Source organism: Plasmodium vinckei, assembly GCF_900681995.1.
Source record: "Plasmodium vinckei vinckei genome assembly, chromosome: PVVCY_09".
NCBI lineage: Eukaryota > Apicomplexa > Aconoidasida > Haemosporida > Plasmodiidae > Plasmodium > Plasmodium vinckei.
Window position 1 is genome coordinate 1455754 of NC_051301.1, and position 17258 is coordinate 1473011.

At 21.3% G+C, this 17258-nt stretch overlaps 6 protein-coding genes across 6 annotated transcripts; 3 read left to right on the forward strand and 3 right to left on the reverse strand.

Annotated features, from left to right (window-relative positions):
• Positions 1 to 2478: 2478 nt before the first annotated feature.
• PVVCY_0904150 (DnaJ protein, putative) lies at positions 2479 to 3602 on the forward strand (the record flags this gene model as incomplete). Its single annotated transcript, XM_008626752.1, has 2 exons — positions 2479 to 2602; positions 2767 to 3602. 2 exons carry the CDS (start codon positions 2479 to 2481, stop codon positions 3600 to 3602), a joined length of 960 nt encoding a protein of 319 aa, XP_008624974.1.
• A 784-nt stretch (positions 3603 to 4386) lies between these two features.
• PVVCY_0904160 (DNA-directed RNA polymerases I and III subunit RPAC1, putative) lies at positions 4387 to 5391 on the reverse strand (the record flags this gene model as incomplete). Its single annotated transcript, XM_008626753.1, has 1 exon — positions 4387 to 5391. One exon carries the CDS (start codon positions 5389 to 5391, stop codon positions 4387 to 4389), a length of 1005 nt encoding a protein of 334 aa, XP_008624975.1.
• A 1846-nt stretch (positions 5392 to 7237) lies between these two features.
• Positions 7238 to 8465, forward strand: PVVCY_0904170 (translation initiation factor eIF-1A, putative; the record flags this gene model as incomplete). Its single annotated transcript, XM_008626754.2, has 6 exons — positions 7238 to 7253; positions 7499 to 7582; positions 7752 to 7836; positions 7957 to 8052; positions 8175 to 8355; positions 8460 to 8465. The coding sequence occupies 6 exons, from the start codon at positions 7238 to 7240 to the stop codon at positions 8463 to 8465; spliced, it is 468 nt and encodes a 155-aa protein (XP_008624976.2).
• Positions 8466 to 8913: 448 nt separating this feature from the next.
• PVVCY_0904180 (conserved Plasmodium protein, unknown function) lies at positions 8914 to 11610 on the reverse strand (the record flags this gene model as incomplete). Its single annotated transcript, XM_008626755.1, has 2 exons — positions 8914 to 8999; positions 9105 to 11610. 2 exons carry the CDS (start codon positions 11608 to 11610, stop codon positions 8914 to 8916), a joined length of 2592 nt encoding a protein of 863 aa, XP_008624977.1.
• A 643-nt stretch (positions 11611 to 12253) lies between these two features.
• On the reverse strand, positions 12254 to 12991 carry PVVCY_0904190 (conserved Plasmodium protein, unknown function; the record flags this gene model as incomplete). Its single annotated transcript, XM_008626756.1, has 1 exon — positions 12254 to 12991. One exon carries the CDS (start codon positions 12989 to 12991, stop codon positions 12254 to 12256), a length of 738 nt encoding a protein of 245 aa, XP_008624978.1.
• Positions 12992 to 13596: 605 nt separating this feature from the next.
• PVVCY_0904200 (conserved Plasmodium protein, unknown function) lies at positions 13597 to 17061 on the forward strand (the record flags this gene model as incomplete). Its single annotated transcript, XM_037634367.1, has 6 exons — positions 13597 to 14348; positions 14431 to 15272; positions 15439 to 16067; positions 16239 to 16388; positions 16539 to 16710; positions 16886 to 17061. The coding sequence occupies 6 exons, from the start codon at positions 13597 to 13599 to the stop codon at positions 17059 to 17061; spliced, it is 2721 nt and encodes a 906-aa protein (XP_037490469.1).
• Between the last annotated feature and the right edge of the window lie 197 nt (positions 17062 to 17258).

The following is a 17258-nucleotide window of genomic DNA, read 5'->3' on the forward strand; positions in this document are numbered from 1 at the left end:
AAATAAATAAAAAAAAAATTAATTAAAGTAAATAAATACCATGAAAAGTTACAAAATATATAAAGTAACAATCTTGAACTTTTTTCTTTTTTTCGTTTTTTTCTTGTTAACCCGTTCTATTTGAATTTGATTTCACATGTTAACGTGAAAAAATCGAAAAAGGAAAAAAATGTGCAGCAAATTATTGGGTACAAAAAAGTATATTAAAAATTTATAAATAATTTTCAATTAAATTTTTATTAACATGCATATATTATATTGTAAAGAAACCATGGGAAAAAATTTTTTAAAAATTGTAATTTGTACACCTACATATATACCCTTTGATATGTTGCATATATAGACTCATTTATATATACCCCTATTTTTATATGCATATTGTGTTAATAATATAAATAATTATATGCACAAAATTGTATAGAAGTGAATAAATGAAAGAAAAAAAAAATATATTTGTACTTTACATAATTATATTTAAATTTCACAGGACAATTTTTTTTCTTATATTTAAATCAATTTGTTACATGAGGTTGTAGGCGAAATAAATTTATAGATATAACTTGTGAGAATTTGGGTAAAAGAAATTAATGGTTGCCCTAAATATATACAAATAATTATAAATATATATTTGTAATAAATTTTATAATTACTCTAAATTAGTTCTGTTTTCAGTTTTTTATATTAATAGCCTTTAGATAAATTCAAAGAGCAACTGTTTCAATTTAAAAAAAAAACATTAATTGTGTAAATTATAAAATGGATGTAAATATGTTTAACAAATTATCTTCAAATTTGTTTATTAATAAAATTATAATTTAAATATTAAAAAAATAAATACAAATTTATATATCTAAATAAAATTGTGTGCTTGTATATAAATTAGTGAATTAATTTATCTCTGGAAATTTTAAGCATTTTATTTTTTCACATGGTACATAATTTTTTTTGACTTTAATATTGTTCAAATATTATAACGTAGGGGATAAAAAATGGTTGTAAAATATGAAATAAGTTAGTGTATTATATAAAAGAGTAATTTAAAAGGTAATCTGGGCAACGTACATATATATTCTACTCATATTATACGAACTAGATTTGAGGTATTATTATGTTATGGCTTTCTCATTTTTTATTTTTACTATTTTATGGATGGCATTTTTCAAATTATAAAACAACAATTTGGTTCTGACTTGTTCATAAAATTTATCATTTCCTCCCCTTTTTTTTATGCACAATTAATATAAAAAAAAGATAGCTTAATTATTTGTGTGCATGTACATGTGTGTGTGAATGCCTTTTATTTTTTCATGGGGACCTTAAACAATAAGTTTATAATATATAAGCATTAATATGTGAGAAAATATCAAATAAGTATATATATGATATTGTAAACACTTAAGGCATATTTGGAATAATCTTATTATGAATAATATATTTCTATATATATATTTTTTAACAATTATATATTCTTTATAATTGCTACAAATTTATATTTTTGGTTGTCATACTTATGCCTTATTATTATGTTTTTATCACTGGCTTGTTTTTTAAATTTATGGGGTGTGTGTGTAAAATATTCTCAAAAGCCAAAGCAAATCCAGAATATGGCAACGTGAAAATTGTAATAAAATATATAATGATGTATATATGTGAAAAAACAAAATAGTAATTGGATTTCTTTTTACTACAATGTGAAATTTTATTTTATTAAAAAAAAGAATTGATAAAAGAAAAAAAGGAATGTTCTCAAATTAACTATAAACTATTCAAAAAGTATAAGACCTTTTTCTCTATATAAAATAATAATATATATAATAATACAAAGTGTATGTATAATTATAACAACTTTCTTAAAGTTATTTAACTTGGCTTAAATTTAAATAGGGATGGATATTTAAAACCGGCTTACTTTTCCATTATTTGTATTTTCTTATTACTTTAATAAATATATTTTTTAGGCTAATATATATGAATAAGCATGAGGATATAAATAGTATATTTTTTTTTCGTCCATATTATTTATACATATATAATAAGAATATATATTTTTGAACACTTTAAAAAATAAATATAATATTTTAATAAAATATATGCATAACCATTAAAATGAGAATAATACTATAATAGTTATATTTTTCATTCTTATAATTTTTATTAAATAATTGTATGAACAATATACGGAAAATATATTATTATATTTTTTTATTTTATGGTATATCCATTTCATGCTTAGGCTTATTTTTCTGATTAGCGAGACTTGTTTGTCAAATTGCTAATACCTAAGATTTCAAATATCGAAATTCTTAGTGTGGAAACAAGTACAAAATGGGATATATATAAACAATATGAGTCAAATTTAAAAAAAAAACAAAAGTAGGAGTAACACATATAGCATTGATATTAAGGCATTTTTTTTAATTGAATTTAATTTATTCTTTTGTATTTTTATTTTATTATTACATATTTTTTATCACTAAAATGAAAATATATTTTCCGTTGATATCTTTGCTTTTTTTCATTTTGACAAGCAATGTAAATTGCTTATTTAAAAATGTTGTAAGCCGCTTTTACTGTAATGAGGACAATTGCTACTCCATATTAGGTATAGAAAAAAACATAAAAAAAAACAGACAATTCTCAATCACAATATTAAATTTGGGGATAATTACATATGGTCAAAATCAAAATATGGATCATGGGTGTGTGCCTTTTTTTGTTTGATCATATTTTATATAATTTTTTTTTTCTTCAATCTCTTTTTGTTAGGTGTAAGCGAAAAGGCTTCGATCGAAGACATAAGGTCATCCTATTTTCGACAGCTAAAAAGTTTAAACGATAACTATAATATAAAAAAGAAAAAGAAGATAGTACAAGCATATAATGTTTTAATAAATAAAAGAAGTAGAAAATATTATGATTATTATTTAAAAAATCCTGATAGTATAATAAATATAGTTAATTTAAATTTACTTTTTTTATTTAAACTATTTAAAGTAATATTAACAATAGTAATAATAGCTTTATTTGGAATTTTAATTCAATATATAAATACTAAATATGAGGAGAGAAATATGTTTCGTAAATTTTCAAAACATAAAGACTTTCGAAAAAAAGTGCAAGAAAGAATAATGTCAAAATATCCACAATATAGAACATATGAAAGTAAAGAAAAACAGAGAATTGAAAAAAATATAGAAATTGAAATAGCACAAGAATTATATAATCAACATAATCAAAGTCAAGGAAAAACTAATACTTTTAATTTGTTCAAAGTTATTATTATTATTAAAGAAATTATATGTTTTATAATATGGATTATTAAATGGATAATTAAATATTATATATTAAATAGTGAATATGATGAGTCTGATAAAATTTATATTACAAGAAGATGTTTAAATATACCATCGGATAAATGGGATGCTCTTGATGATGATACTAAAAAATCATTATTAAAAAAAGAATTATGGATTAAGGAAAAAAAACAAGAATTTTTTGCTGAAATTCAAGAAAAAGAAAGACTAGAAAAAATATCAAGTGCAAAATATAAAAAAGAAAAAAGATTGAAAAAAAAAGGTTTTAGTTTTAATTATAATGATTAATTAAATAATTTCGATATAAAAACAAGAATGAGATATATTGTATGTCTACATTGATAGCTCATTTCTTTGTCCACTTTTTTATATCCATTTTATTAATAATTTTTGTTTTACCTGAACAAGTCATAAATATAATAAAATATATTTGGCTAGTTTATATAATTTTTTTTTTTTTTTCAAAATTTATAATTTTTTTTTTCACATATATGTAGGAACAAATAATCGAATGTTACAATTATTCAATAAGTTTATGTAATTTTTAATTTTTTATTTATTTCATTTTTTTTTGTAATTTTATTGTGTCTTTCATTTTATTCCTTTTCGAAAAGGTGTGGAATAAACTAATTATATGCTACAATTTAAAATATGTTTATAAATGAGTAATACGTAAAAAATGTTGATAAATAATGATGAAAATTGTAAAGTTGGAAAAAGTAAAAATGGGATACAAAAATTATGGACACACTAAGTGCACACACATAATGTATAACAAAATAACAAGCTTATGAATTTACATAAACATTGGTATGGTAATAATTTTCATATATTTTTTTATACACATTAAAGGTGTATATTCAAAACAATTGGCATAAATTAAGAAAAATTAATTATAAAAAGTGACGTGAAAAAATGTAATGAATTTATTAAACAAACAATGAATTAAATATATGTGCTTATGAAAATAAAAAGCTTTTGAAATGTGAATGCAAAAATTGGTATAGGCTAATTTAATTTGACAATAATGATAAAAAAAAATTGAAACGAATATATTTTAAAAAAGTGAAGATCAAGTGGGTGTATGCTCTTCTAACATTTCTTTAACATTAATAACTTTTTCTTTCAAAATATTTAATGCTTTTTTAAAAATATCTGCTGATGAAAAACAACCAGTTGATTCAACAGTAAAAATAAAATGATTTTTTGTTTTTTGAAATGAAATTTTTTTAGGATATTTTTCAATACATGCTCTACATGAAGAACAGTCTAAAGGATTTTTTGCAACTAAGTTTCCACTTTCTTCAATATCAAATACTTTTTTAGGGCATATATTAACTAGATCTTTTTTTTCATTATTATTAAATTTTTCATGTACATCAAAATTAAAGCTAGGAAACATTTTATATACAGCAGTACAAACTGGTGACCATTTTGCATGTGTCTTTCCAATTCCTTTTTCTAAAAAACAAATTAATTCAATTTCTTGACCACTTCCTAATTTTGTTATTAATATATTATCATCAACTACTTTTGGTGGATTATTTTCAAATTTTATTTTTTGTTCTTCATTTAATGGGCACCATTTTAAATCTTTAGAATATATACATTGATAATTTTCACTTTTATTATTATTTATAGAATTACATTTTACATGAAGTTTGAAACAAAAACAATTTAAATTATTATATTTTTCATATGTATCTTTAAAATTGATTAAATCTGCATTAAATTTAAATGGTATTAACCCTAATCTATGACATAAAATTTCATCAGCTATTACTCCAGTATTTTGAAATATATTTACTTTTTCTATAGCAATTGTAGGTACTTCTGAAATCATAATTCTTCTTAATGCATTAGCAATTGATACATTTAAATTTTTTATTTCTAATATTAATAAGTTTTCTTCATTCTTTATTATTTTCATTTCTAGATTTTCTTCAAACTTATTAATATCAAAAAAGTTTTCACTATCTGAAAGAAAGTAACTACCATAGAAATTTGTAGTGGTAGCATTTCTGGGTCCCTCCTGACCCATTTTAACAAACTGGTCTTTATATTTTATGTCACTCATTTTGGTGTGGTTTGAAAATTGTGTGATTGTTTATTTCTTTGGTATTTATCTCGATTACTTATATTATTTGTGTTTAGCTAGATTTGTTTTGTTATGTTCACAGACCATTTTTTAGTTTCCTTTTTGAACAGACCAAGCAATATGTCAGCAATCGACTATCGCATACATATGTAAGAATATGTTTCTTGGTATTTCCTACAACTTCTTATCTGCACTAGTTCGCTAGCATGTATTGGTTTGCCAACTTATGTGACAGCTGTGATATGATTTTATTTGGCTAGTTCACACAAAAAATAATTTGAAATACCTTTTTTGTGATTTCTAAAAATGTTGAAAATTTACTTATGATATTGTAGTAAAAATATATGAAAAGAATATTTGAATTTATGTTTAATTTTTGATGATGATTTTTTTTTTAAGTTGCTTTTTTAAGCTTTATATATTTTTTTTGTGAATTATAAAAAATGAAAATATTCTGACTCGAATTTTTTTTTTAAGGAGATTTGATGATTATAAGGGTCGATGATTTTTTTTCTGATTTTTCCATTTTACAAATACGAATACTTTTGTTTTTACATATATTATTATTTTATATATATAAAAATATGGAAAATTTTTTGATAAAAAAAAAAAATATTATTATAGTGGCTATTATTATACAATAATTACGCCGCTTTTTTTACTAATTACAAAATATATAGGTTTATATAACCACGGATTAAAAATAAAAAATATATACTGCCTTTGAAACGTATGCATATTGTATATTCCGTATATAATAGCGCAGCTTAAAATAATTAATATACAAAATGAATATATATAGCTAAAACACAATATATATATTATAATATATATGTGACCTTTATAGTTAAGCCAATAAAAAAAAATCCTTTGCATGGAACGAATATTAGTAAACATATAAGTATATAGTTACAATTTTAAAATATAATTTTTATGGATACTTTATAAATTTTTAAAATATTTTTGTTAAATAATTTTTTCGATGTGCTTCTTATAAAACGAAAATTTCTTCTATAGTTGTGACAGTCACTTTTTTGTATTTTTTTACATAAGTACATTATATTAATAAAAGTAGCATTACCAAGTTTTAACATATAATTATATATGTATAATTTATTATTATTACATACTTATTTGATAGAACACTGTTATATTTGTAAATATATATATACTATATAAAGAAGTAGATATTCAAATCTTTATTTATTTTACAAATCCGCCTACCAATTACGCAAATTTTTTGCCATATATATCGAATTACACAAACCTTAAGCTTTAGTACTTCATAAATTGGTTGATTATAAAATTATTTCTCAGCATATTCCTTTGATATATTTATCAAAATTATTTTATTATTTTTTTTTTTTAACAAAAGGCACAATAAGTAGTAAACAAAATAATAAAGTATTTTGTCGAGACGAGTTTAAATAGGAAAACTGTTGATAATATAATTTGTGTATTTATATTTCACAGAAATAAAAATAAATTATGAAAATTTTGAAGAATTTACATTTAGTAAGAAACAAATACAAAATATTAGATAAATAAATTGTTTTCAATATCTATATAACCTTGTTGTATTATGTAACATTATTGCTAGCTAAAACATTCTATTTAAAAAAAAAAAAAAATATATATTTATTTCGCTAGTTATAAATATTCACATTTTCAACTTGTTAAATACGTCAGTAAAACAACAAAATCGAATTACAATTTAGTAAAAAGGAAACTGTTCAGAAAAGGGATAATTCAATAACATTTGTAGATAATACAAAATTATAATTTTTTTAATAAAAACAGATTTTTTATGTAATATTTTTTAAATATGCCAAAAAATAAAGGTTATCAAAAATTATTAAATAGCAATTTATTTGCATTACATATCATTGCACACAAGTTTATGAAACACATTTTTTATGAACAATTAATATATAAATGTCTTAAAACGCCAAATTTATATGTACATGCAATATAATTTATTAAAAAAATATAGACATACATAAAATATAATAGCAATAAACACATAAATTTTAGAAATATTATTATATGTGCATATTTCTTTTTAATTATTGATAATTGTAAATAGGTAAGGGAGGTAAAAACAGGAGAAGAGGAAAAAATGACAATGAAGGAGAAAAAAGAGAATTACTATATAAGGAAGACGATCAAGGTTATATATAATACATAATTTACGACCCTTTTTATTGTACATACACATAGGCGTGATAAAATATATTTTACACGAATTTTGTGACATATAAAGATAATGCTATACATTTTTGTAAAAAATATTATGAACATAAAATTTGTATGACTTGTGCATGTATTTTTTTATATAGAATATGCCCAAGTATTAAGAATGTTGGGAAATGGACGATTGGAAGCTCATTGTTTTGATGGAGTTAAACGATTATGCCACATTAGGTTTGAATAAAAAAAATAAATAATGTGGCAATATTAATATATAAGCAAATTACAAAATAAATGAACAAGAAGTGTAAAACCATTGTAAATATAAATGATAAATTTTATATTTATTTGTAGGGGTAAAATGAGAAAAAGAGTTTGGATTAATTCTGGTGATATAATTTTAGTTTCGTTACGAGATTATCAAGATAGTAAAGCAGACGTTATAGCAAAGTATGTTCTTATAATGCATAAATCTGATTATGTATAGATTGTGAACTGTTTTTTATAATTGGTTGGATAGTTTTTCATTATTTTAATTTATTAATTAATAAAATTTTAAATTGTAATTATAGGTATACACCTGACGAAGCAAGAAGCTTAAAGGCACATGGTGAATTACCCGAAACAGCCAAAATCAATGAAACTGATATATTTGATGATGATGGACAACATGGTGTAGAATTTTTGGATGACGAATCGGATGATGAGGGTCAAGGAGAAATGAACAATGATAGAAAACTGGATGTAGAAGATGTAAGTTTTATATGAATTATTTATATCTATACTTTTTTTTTCTATACATATACATAATTTTTGGTAATATCTTGGTTTTTTTTTTTTTTTTTTTCACTTTGCAGATATAAGATTATGAAGAATTGAAAATTAGGCGATTTGTATTAAATATTTTTATAATTGAAAAATATAAAATTCATTGCTTTTTTTTCATTTTTGAAATTATATGTTATTCATGAGTATATATATATATCTGTGCTTTATATTTTTTTTACATATTATTTTTTTTTTTCGACACATTCATAATACACAGACTTAAATTAAAAATATGTCATATAAATATTTAAAAAAAATATAAAAATATAGAAACATTAAACATTTATTCCCTTTGTATATAATTATTAAAGGGTAGCAATTTCATTATGGTATATTTTTGTTGGCTTAAATGTGTGGGGAATAAATATTCTAAACAATTGGAAAGAGCATTTTACAACAGTGGTCTTACCCCTTAATATCAATAATAGTTGTGCATCCATGCAATTTAAATTAAAATAAAAAAATGGATGATATAAGTGTGTCTTATAAATTTGTTATCGTTAATTTAATTTCGTTTTCACTATATTCAACATTGTTGTAGGAAGCAAACACATGGAAGTTTATGAAATCTGCAAAAAAAAAAAAAAAAATTATGACCATGTACAGAATTTTTTAATATTGTAGCTAGCTACATAGAGAGTTATACATACAAATAGTTTGATAACTTGACATACCGTGTTGAACTTGCTTAAATGCTGTCGCAGAAATTAATGGGGTAGTAAAACTATACTTATTTGTGTGTAAATTGTAGTAAGCTTTTGTGAGTATAAAATTAAAATTAGGGTTATATAAAATGACATAAATAAATTTAAAAAATTTTGAAAATTGTGCCATATCAATATGTATAAGATTATTTTCATGTAAATTAACATTATTTGGTGATATATTTACAATTTCTGGTTTTATAAATAGCATAGAAAATGGATGTTTGTAAAAGTGACAACCAAAAGAATAATATACATTACATTTATTAAATGCTTGTATATAATTAGGGTTTCCATTTTCATAACTACAACCTTCTGAGCAATTGTCAGTTTCATATGTATCACTATTTTGGTTGGGGGATAGCTGATGATTGTCTTTTTTAGATGTAATATCAGTTTGTAATAATAATGGTAATTTTGAATATATGTATGTCCTTTTTTTATTCATTACTCCTTTAATTATTTTGTAAATTTTATTTTGATTATTTTCATTTACATATTCATATAAAACATATATATAATCTGACTTTACATGTATAGGAACTTTATTTATTTTAATTTTTATTTTAAGTTTTTTCATTAATGCAAAATTGTTAGGAAAAATATTTTTTATTCTTCCTTCATATTCTGAGACATAGACTGTTTTATTATAATTAAGAATTATATTTGAACAAATTAAATTAATTAATAATTTTTCATTTCTGTTTTTTGTATCAACTTGTGGAAAGGGAAAATATTGGCTAGCTTGAGTACAAATATAGTTTGAAGACTTTTGTAATGATAGTTTAATTTTTTCTCCAACTTGTTCATATTCACTACTTTGCTCTATTTCACAATGGTCAGACTGATCAGTATCATAATTAAAACAAAAATCGGCGTTCATTTTTTTATCATTATGATCACATTCCTTATCTATTTCATTACAACTTTTTTTACAATTATATAAACATTGATTAGCTAATTTGATTTGTAGACAATGTCTACGTTTTATTTTAAAATTAAAAAGGAGATGAATTTTATTGTTTAATTTTGGATTAATTATAGGTGGGAATATTTTTGAAATTTTAAGATTATCTATAAGTATTATATCATAAAAGTTACAAAAAATATTATCAATTTTTTTTCTATTAATTTTTTTAAATGTATGTATTTTTATTTCTTCTCCATTTTGGTTATTTCCAAAATCAGTGATACCTAAAATATAACAATTTTTATTTTTCATAAGGATACAAGAAAAAGAAAAACCACAACATAATTTTTTTACTTTAAATTTGTTTTCATTTTTTACTTTTTTTAATTTGTAATGTATATTATTTATTTGGTTATATTGGGTAGAATATTTTTTAGGAATTATCACATCTTGTCCAAACAGATTATGTTTTTTCATTTTTTCAGTAAGCTTTGAATTTTCTTTCATTTTTTTTCGCTCTCTTTTGGCTTGCTTATTAATATTATTCCATATTGATTGGTTTAGAATAAGTTTTGGAGATTTTATAAAATTTTCACCTGAACAAATTTGCTTATGTATATTATTTCCCCACCCATATATTTCATTTTTATATGTACAAATTAAATTATGTGAATGTCCAGCAGCTATATATTTTATTTTTCCAATTTTAATAAGTTTTGGAGTATCAAAATTTGGTTTTTTTTCATGAGAAATTTGATAACTATTATTATTTCCATATGCATAGCAGTTTTTATTTTCAGACAAAAAAAGTACATGACTATGACCACAAGATATGTCTATAATTTTTTCTGTAAATTTTATATAACTTAAAAATTTTGATAGATAATTATATTTTATGATATTTGTATTATTATATATGTCTATATCCCATCGACAAACATTATATTTATCATCAATAGCATAAAATCCAGAGTAACAAAAATAAACTTTCTTACAATTTGTAGGCACATACTTTGTATGCATACTATCGTTGTAATTTTTTGTTTGAAAAGGGGTTTCATTTTTATTTTCACTCTCATTTTCATTTTCATTTTTATATTTTGTACTAGCTAGATTGTCTATAGAGTATGTCCATACATTATTTTTTTCACTTTTTACAAGTCCCTTTCTTAAATTATTTATACTTATTTTTGTATTTACTTCTTTTTCTTTATCTTTTTCAAATTCGTATTTAATTTCATTTTGGTCTTGTCCATGAATTGAATATAAAACTAAATCAGAGTCTACATAATTGCTAATAAAAATGTTACTATAAGAAATGTTTATATAACTTTGTCCGTTTTTTAAATTAGTACGCTTATCATTTATTTCTTTATTTATTGGAATTAATATATTATGAGATGTATTTATATTGTCTTCAGGGTTTAATAATATGTTTATACTGTTACTGCATGTACTTATATTTTTAATAAAAACATTTTCTAATTCTTTTATTAATTTTATTTCTCCATTTTTATATAAATAGACATTACTTAGTTTTTCTCCTTTTAAATTGGTTTCCCTCATATTTTTTTTTTCTCTCTTTTATTTATGAAATTATTTTATATATTATTTTTTTCTAATACCCTTGAAATGATTTACTATGAATATAAATGTGTGTATGTTGTTTCATTCTTAGTTAAAAAAAAAGTTTGTATTATTATTTAAAAAAATTTTATAATAAATTTTCAACGGAACAATGAAGTCTCCATTTTATGTTTATTTTAAATACGTAAAATTATGTGTGCATATATTATTGTGTGCACATTTTGAAAAATATAGATTCTCTAACTTGGTAAATAATACAAAGAGAAAAATGTAAAAGAAGAAATAAAACTTTAAGAACGTTAGTAAATCTTTCAAAAATTATCATAATTTTAAAGAGGTATATGTGAAAGTATAGACTCATGGATTTTACACTATCCACTAGCAATATTATTGTAATTTAAAATGGATGCTTATATTATATTGAAAAGAGAGTGTAGAGAATGTTGTAAAAAAAAAAAGCTTCTTAAAATACAAAATTACAAAATATATGCATAAATAATGTCTAAAAAGGTATATACAATATAATTAAAAAAGGGGAATGAACATAAATAATATAATAAAATTAAGTATGAAAATTATTTTTAAAACGTTCAAGTTATAGAAATAGTTTTGTAGGTCCAAGTTATATATCATAAGATTTACTTGACCAATCACTAGTTTCATCAGTATCACTATTTGAAAAATTTTGTAACATAATAGTAGCTATACTAGCTCTTTTAATATTTTCTTTTGATTTTTTACTTGTTGTTAAAAACTTATTTTTTAAATAATTATTTTTTTTGTTTTTAACTTTGTCTTTTATTCTTTCTTTATGTTGTGATATATATGTAGACCTATTTTTATTTTCAATTTTTTGTGTTTTTATTTTTAAAATATTATTTATATCGTCTATATAATTATCATCCGATTCGTAACTATAGCTATCTGATTTATTTATATCATGTTCATAATTTTTTATATTTTTTTTTTTTCGATTTTTTATATTACTATTTCTCTTTTGTTCCATACTATTACATTCTAACTGGTTATAATTTGGGCATTTACATATGTCAGTACAATCTTTGCAATTTTCATTTGATAAAACATTTATTTTAAAAATATTTTCATTTAAAGATTCAAAATCTATGCTGTTTTTTTTCAGATTAATTTGTTTTGGTGTCTCATTAGGACTGCTAGCATTTAAGCCTTGACTATTTTTGTCTTGATTTTTATTGTCAAAACATATTTCTTCATCGTTTGTATTATCTATAATTTCAGAAAGTATGGTATCACTATTTAATAGCTGTAGATCTTCTATTTGTATACTATTTGTATTTACTTTTGAGGATTTAGATAGTTGACCTTTTATTGCTTGATCCATTTTTATCTCTTATTAATGGAAAATTGTAGGTCATAAAAAAATGGTTATTTAGTAAATTACTTTATTATATTTTTCACAAAAAAAAAAGAATAAACTAAGTAGAGAGATAAAAGAAGACGGCATAATAATATTGATTTTTTTTTTGATATATTTATTTCGCGAATTTCTTAACTTTTGATATCATACACATTTAAATATTAAAACATATGATGTAATACTTATTTGATAGACATATATATTTAGGATTATTTTTTTTATGAATAGCCATATCTTCACTTATTTCTTATGTTTATCTTTTTAATTTATTCAATAAATAAAATAATAATTATTATATGCATATTTATAATTATGTTAAGTCAGTAAATATCGGAGCCTATAGAGCTTGCGTATGTTCACATTATGGATCAGTATTCATACTTTTATTTTTTGAAAAAAAATTTTAATAATTTTTTTAAGAGACAATTTATTTATTCTATTAATAAGTTTGTAAAATTTATTAGTATGTTTATAATTTTTTTTTATTATTTTGTCTACACTTAAGTAGATAAATAAAGGTGTATATCATATTTGAAAGATATAGAGAAAAATTAAAATTGTCTAAAAAAATGGAAATAATCAATGGAGAAAATGTAGAAAATGCAGAAAATGTAGAAAATGTAGAAAATGCAGAAAATGTAGAAAATGCAGAAAATGTAGAAAATGTAGAAAATACAGAAAATGTAGAAAATACAGAAAATGTAGAAAATGCAGAAAATGTAGAAAATGCAGAAAATGTAGAAAATGTAGAAAATACAGAAAATGTAGAAAATACAGAAAATGTAGAAAATGCAGAAAATGTAGAAAATGTAGAAAATACAGAAAATGTAGAAAATGTTGAAAACAATAATGTGCTTATAACCCAACCAATTGAAATGAATTTCGAACTTATTTGTGATATTGTAGAAAGAGAAAATATAATAAATATAGCCGATGATAATAAAAAATGTATCATTAATTTTTTATTACATTTTTATAAAACATATAAATGTTTTGGATATAAAGAAATTACAAATTTAAATAATTTTTTAAAGCTAATTATAACTAAGTTTAAAGAGGAAAATGAAAATGCTTTTTTTGAAAAAATGATATTTATACATATAGAAAATATGTGCAATCGATTTATAAATGTAAAATTAAAGCATGATCCTCAATATATTGAGCAAATTGAATTATATTTTTTCTATATTCTTGACTTGAGTTCCTATTTAAAAAATACAAAAACAGAATCGAGCTTTTCAAAATTAACTAATGAAAGAGTACAAAATTTAGTTATGGCAATTGTAAATCATTTGACAAATTTCTTAGTATATGCATTAAGGTGAGACTAGTATAAAATTTTATCTTCCCGATTTACTTTTTTTTTTTATTATAATTTATTTTTATTTTTTCTATTTTTGTAGAATGATAGAATCGAACTACTATAAAGATCTATATTTAATGTTAATATCAAAAGGAAAAATAATAGACAGTTTAGTAAATTTATATTTAAATTATGATCAATCAGATAAATATATCATTTATATTTTACTTATATTATCAAGACATAAAGAATTTGATGATGATATAATTAATTGTGGAATTATAGAATTATTTAATTCTCAAATATTTCTAAATAATGATAATATTAATAATAAGCACTATTTTTTTATTGAAATAATTATAAATATTGTTATAAGAAACCAAAAGGGCAATATAACCTTTTTAGTAAATAAAAATGAGCTTGATTATGTTAATAATATTTTAGAGAAAATTTTGATAAAAATAAAAGAGGGCAGTCCCAATTTAACTTGCATAAGTTTGTTAAAATTGATATTTTATATAATACAAAATAAAAATAGCTACATTCATTTATTCCTACTTGGCTTTAAAAAAAAAATATTACATGTTCAGGATATGTCATTTGTTCATAATTTAAATAATGTAATAGGTTGTATAGAAAATATTTGCGTGTTTAAAAATGGAAAAATAGAAAATTTTGATAATTTTATGGACGATTTTCTTTGTATTTTATTTTGTATTTTAAGAATTGTCATGAAACTTTTACTTTGTCCATTTTCCGAAATAAATATAGACAGTTGTATCGATCCTTCTGGAATGAAAGAGAATAAAGAGATTAAGAGTATGTTGAAATATAGCATATCAAGCGAAGTAGGGGAAACAAAAAATGAGTGTATAAAATTGATAAAAAATATTATAAAATTTTCTTTGAATTTTTTATGTCATGACATTCCGATCCTTGATGGTATGATTAAAACGACGAAAAATGCATTTATATTGAGAAATAATTTGTGTATATGTATAATTTTGTATATTCGTAAATGCTTATATTTCCAATAAAGGTATGCACACATTTTGTATTTGGTTACAATTCTGCTGACTTGTTCATATTTTTTTTTCTTAAATGTCAGGTGAAAAAAAATCGCTACATTTGGTGTGTGGTGATATCTTAAAAGAAATAGGGAATTACGATTTTAGTGGGTATTTAGAAGAGAAAAAAAAAATAGTAAACGAAATTATAGATAGCATAATGATAAAAATGGAAGAAACTAAGAATATTAGTAATGAAGACCAACATATATATGTATATTCCAAACATTTAGAGGTGATATTTTATGTTAGTTTTAATAATGAGGAACTAATAAAAATGTGTTTTACAAAAGAATTTATATTGCTTGTTCATAATAATTATTGTAAATTAGATAAAAATGAGAATTTAAAAAATATTAAAAAAAAAGAAATACGAAACTTATTAAAGGTATATTATTTTGGAATTTTATATTTATATATAAAAAATAATTTACAATCAGAAGAAATCAAAGCAGACCCTATTTCTTCTTATATTAATTATGTTATTATTAAAGAATTGAAAGACAAACAATTTATGCTTCAAAATGAATTATATTATTTAATATTTTTGAAATTTTTAAGCATGTCTTTATTAAATAACTTGTATAATTTTAAATTATTTTTAAAAAATAATACCTTAGATAATTTGCTAAGAATATTTAAAAGGAGCACCATAAGAATAAAAACAGTGGTATGACACATGTGTTTTGCATTTTCTAAAAAAATATTTCTTAATTAGTTCAGCTTAAATAAATCAAACTATATGTAGTGTTTTGTTTATTTTCAAATATGCACGTTAAAATAAATTCTAAAACAGTAATAAGACTTTATATTTTTCTTTATTTATGGAAACAATGTATAGGTAGTACAATTGCTGTTTCAGTGTATTGAAAAAGATGATAATTTGGATTTAGTTAAAAATTATACAAAAAAGAATAAATCATTGCTTGAAGTTTTAATGGGTTTCTGGATAGAAATTCAAAAAAATGGTTTAGACAAAAAGGAATACATGGTATGTATATCAAAAAATTTAATTCCTCGAAATAATATTAACATAAGCATATATACTTAAATATATTTCTATATCATATATCATGCAGAGCTATTAAAATTGGTCTTATATTCATAACTTGTGTAAAACGAATTGATATTTTTTTTGTAGAGTACTAAATATATGATATATTATATATGTAAAGCAGTAACAAGTAATTTTACAAAATATCTTAAACACTTTTATGAGACAAAATCAATGTTTTCGAATTTAAAGTCTATGATAGTTTATGAAGAAAAATGTTTTCTCGATATTTATTTGAAAATAAAAGAAGAAATTGAGAGTAAGCAAAAGATAAACCCCAAATGTGTATTTATAAACAAATAAAAAATAAATCCGTAATTGTATCATAAAAATGGCATAAGCATATATGGTCATGTAAATTAGAAAGATTTGTGTGTGCATATACGTAAATATAAATTGTAAATATATATTTTTTATTTTGTATTTCATTTTAGCTAGCCAACTAGCCGTTGTAGAAAATGATGAGTGGCTAGTAAAAGAAAAAATAAAAAATCAAATAAGGAGAATAGAACAGGTGGAAGCAGAGAGTGCTATTATACAAGAAAATAATTATAAAAAAGAAGAAAAAGAATTGGATAATTATTATGACTATGTTAGGACTACAAAATAGCTATTTACATACTATTGTTTAATGTATTTTTTGAGGAAAATAAAAATAATATTTAAAGACGTAACAGTATTTTTAGCCGTGCACACACCTTTTTTTCTCTCTTTGTAAAATATGAACAAAAAATATTTTTTTTTTGAAATAAAATTTAAATTGTGTAAAATATATATTTATATAAGTTCCTTTTTTAATATATTTTT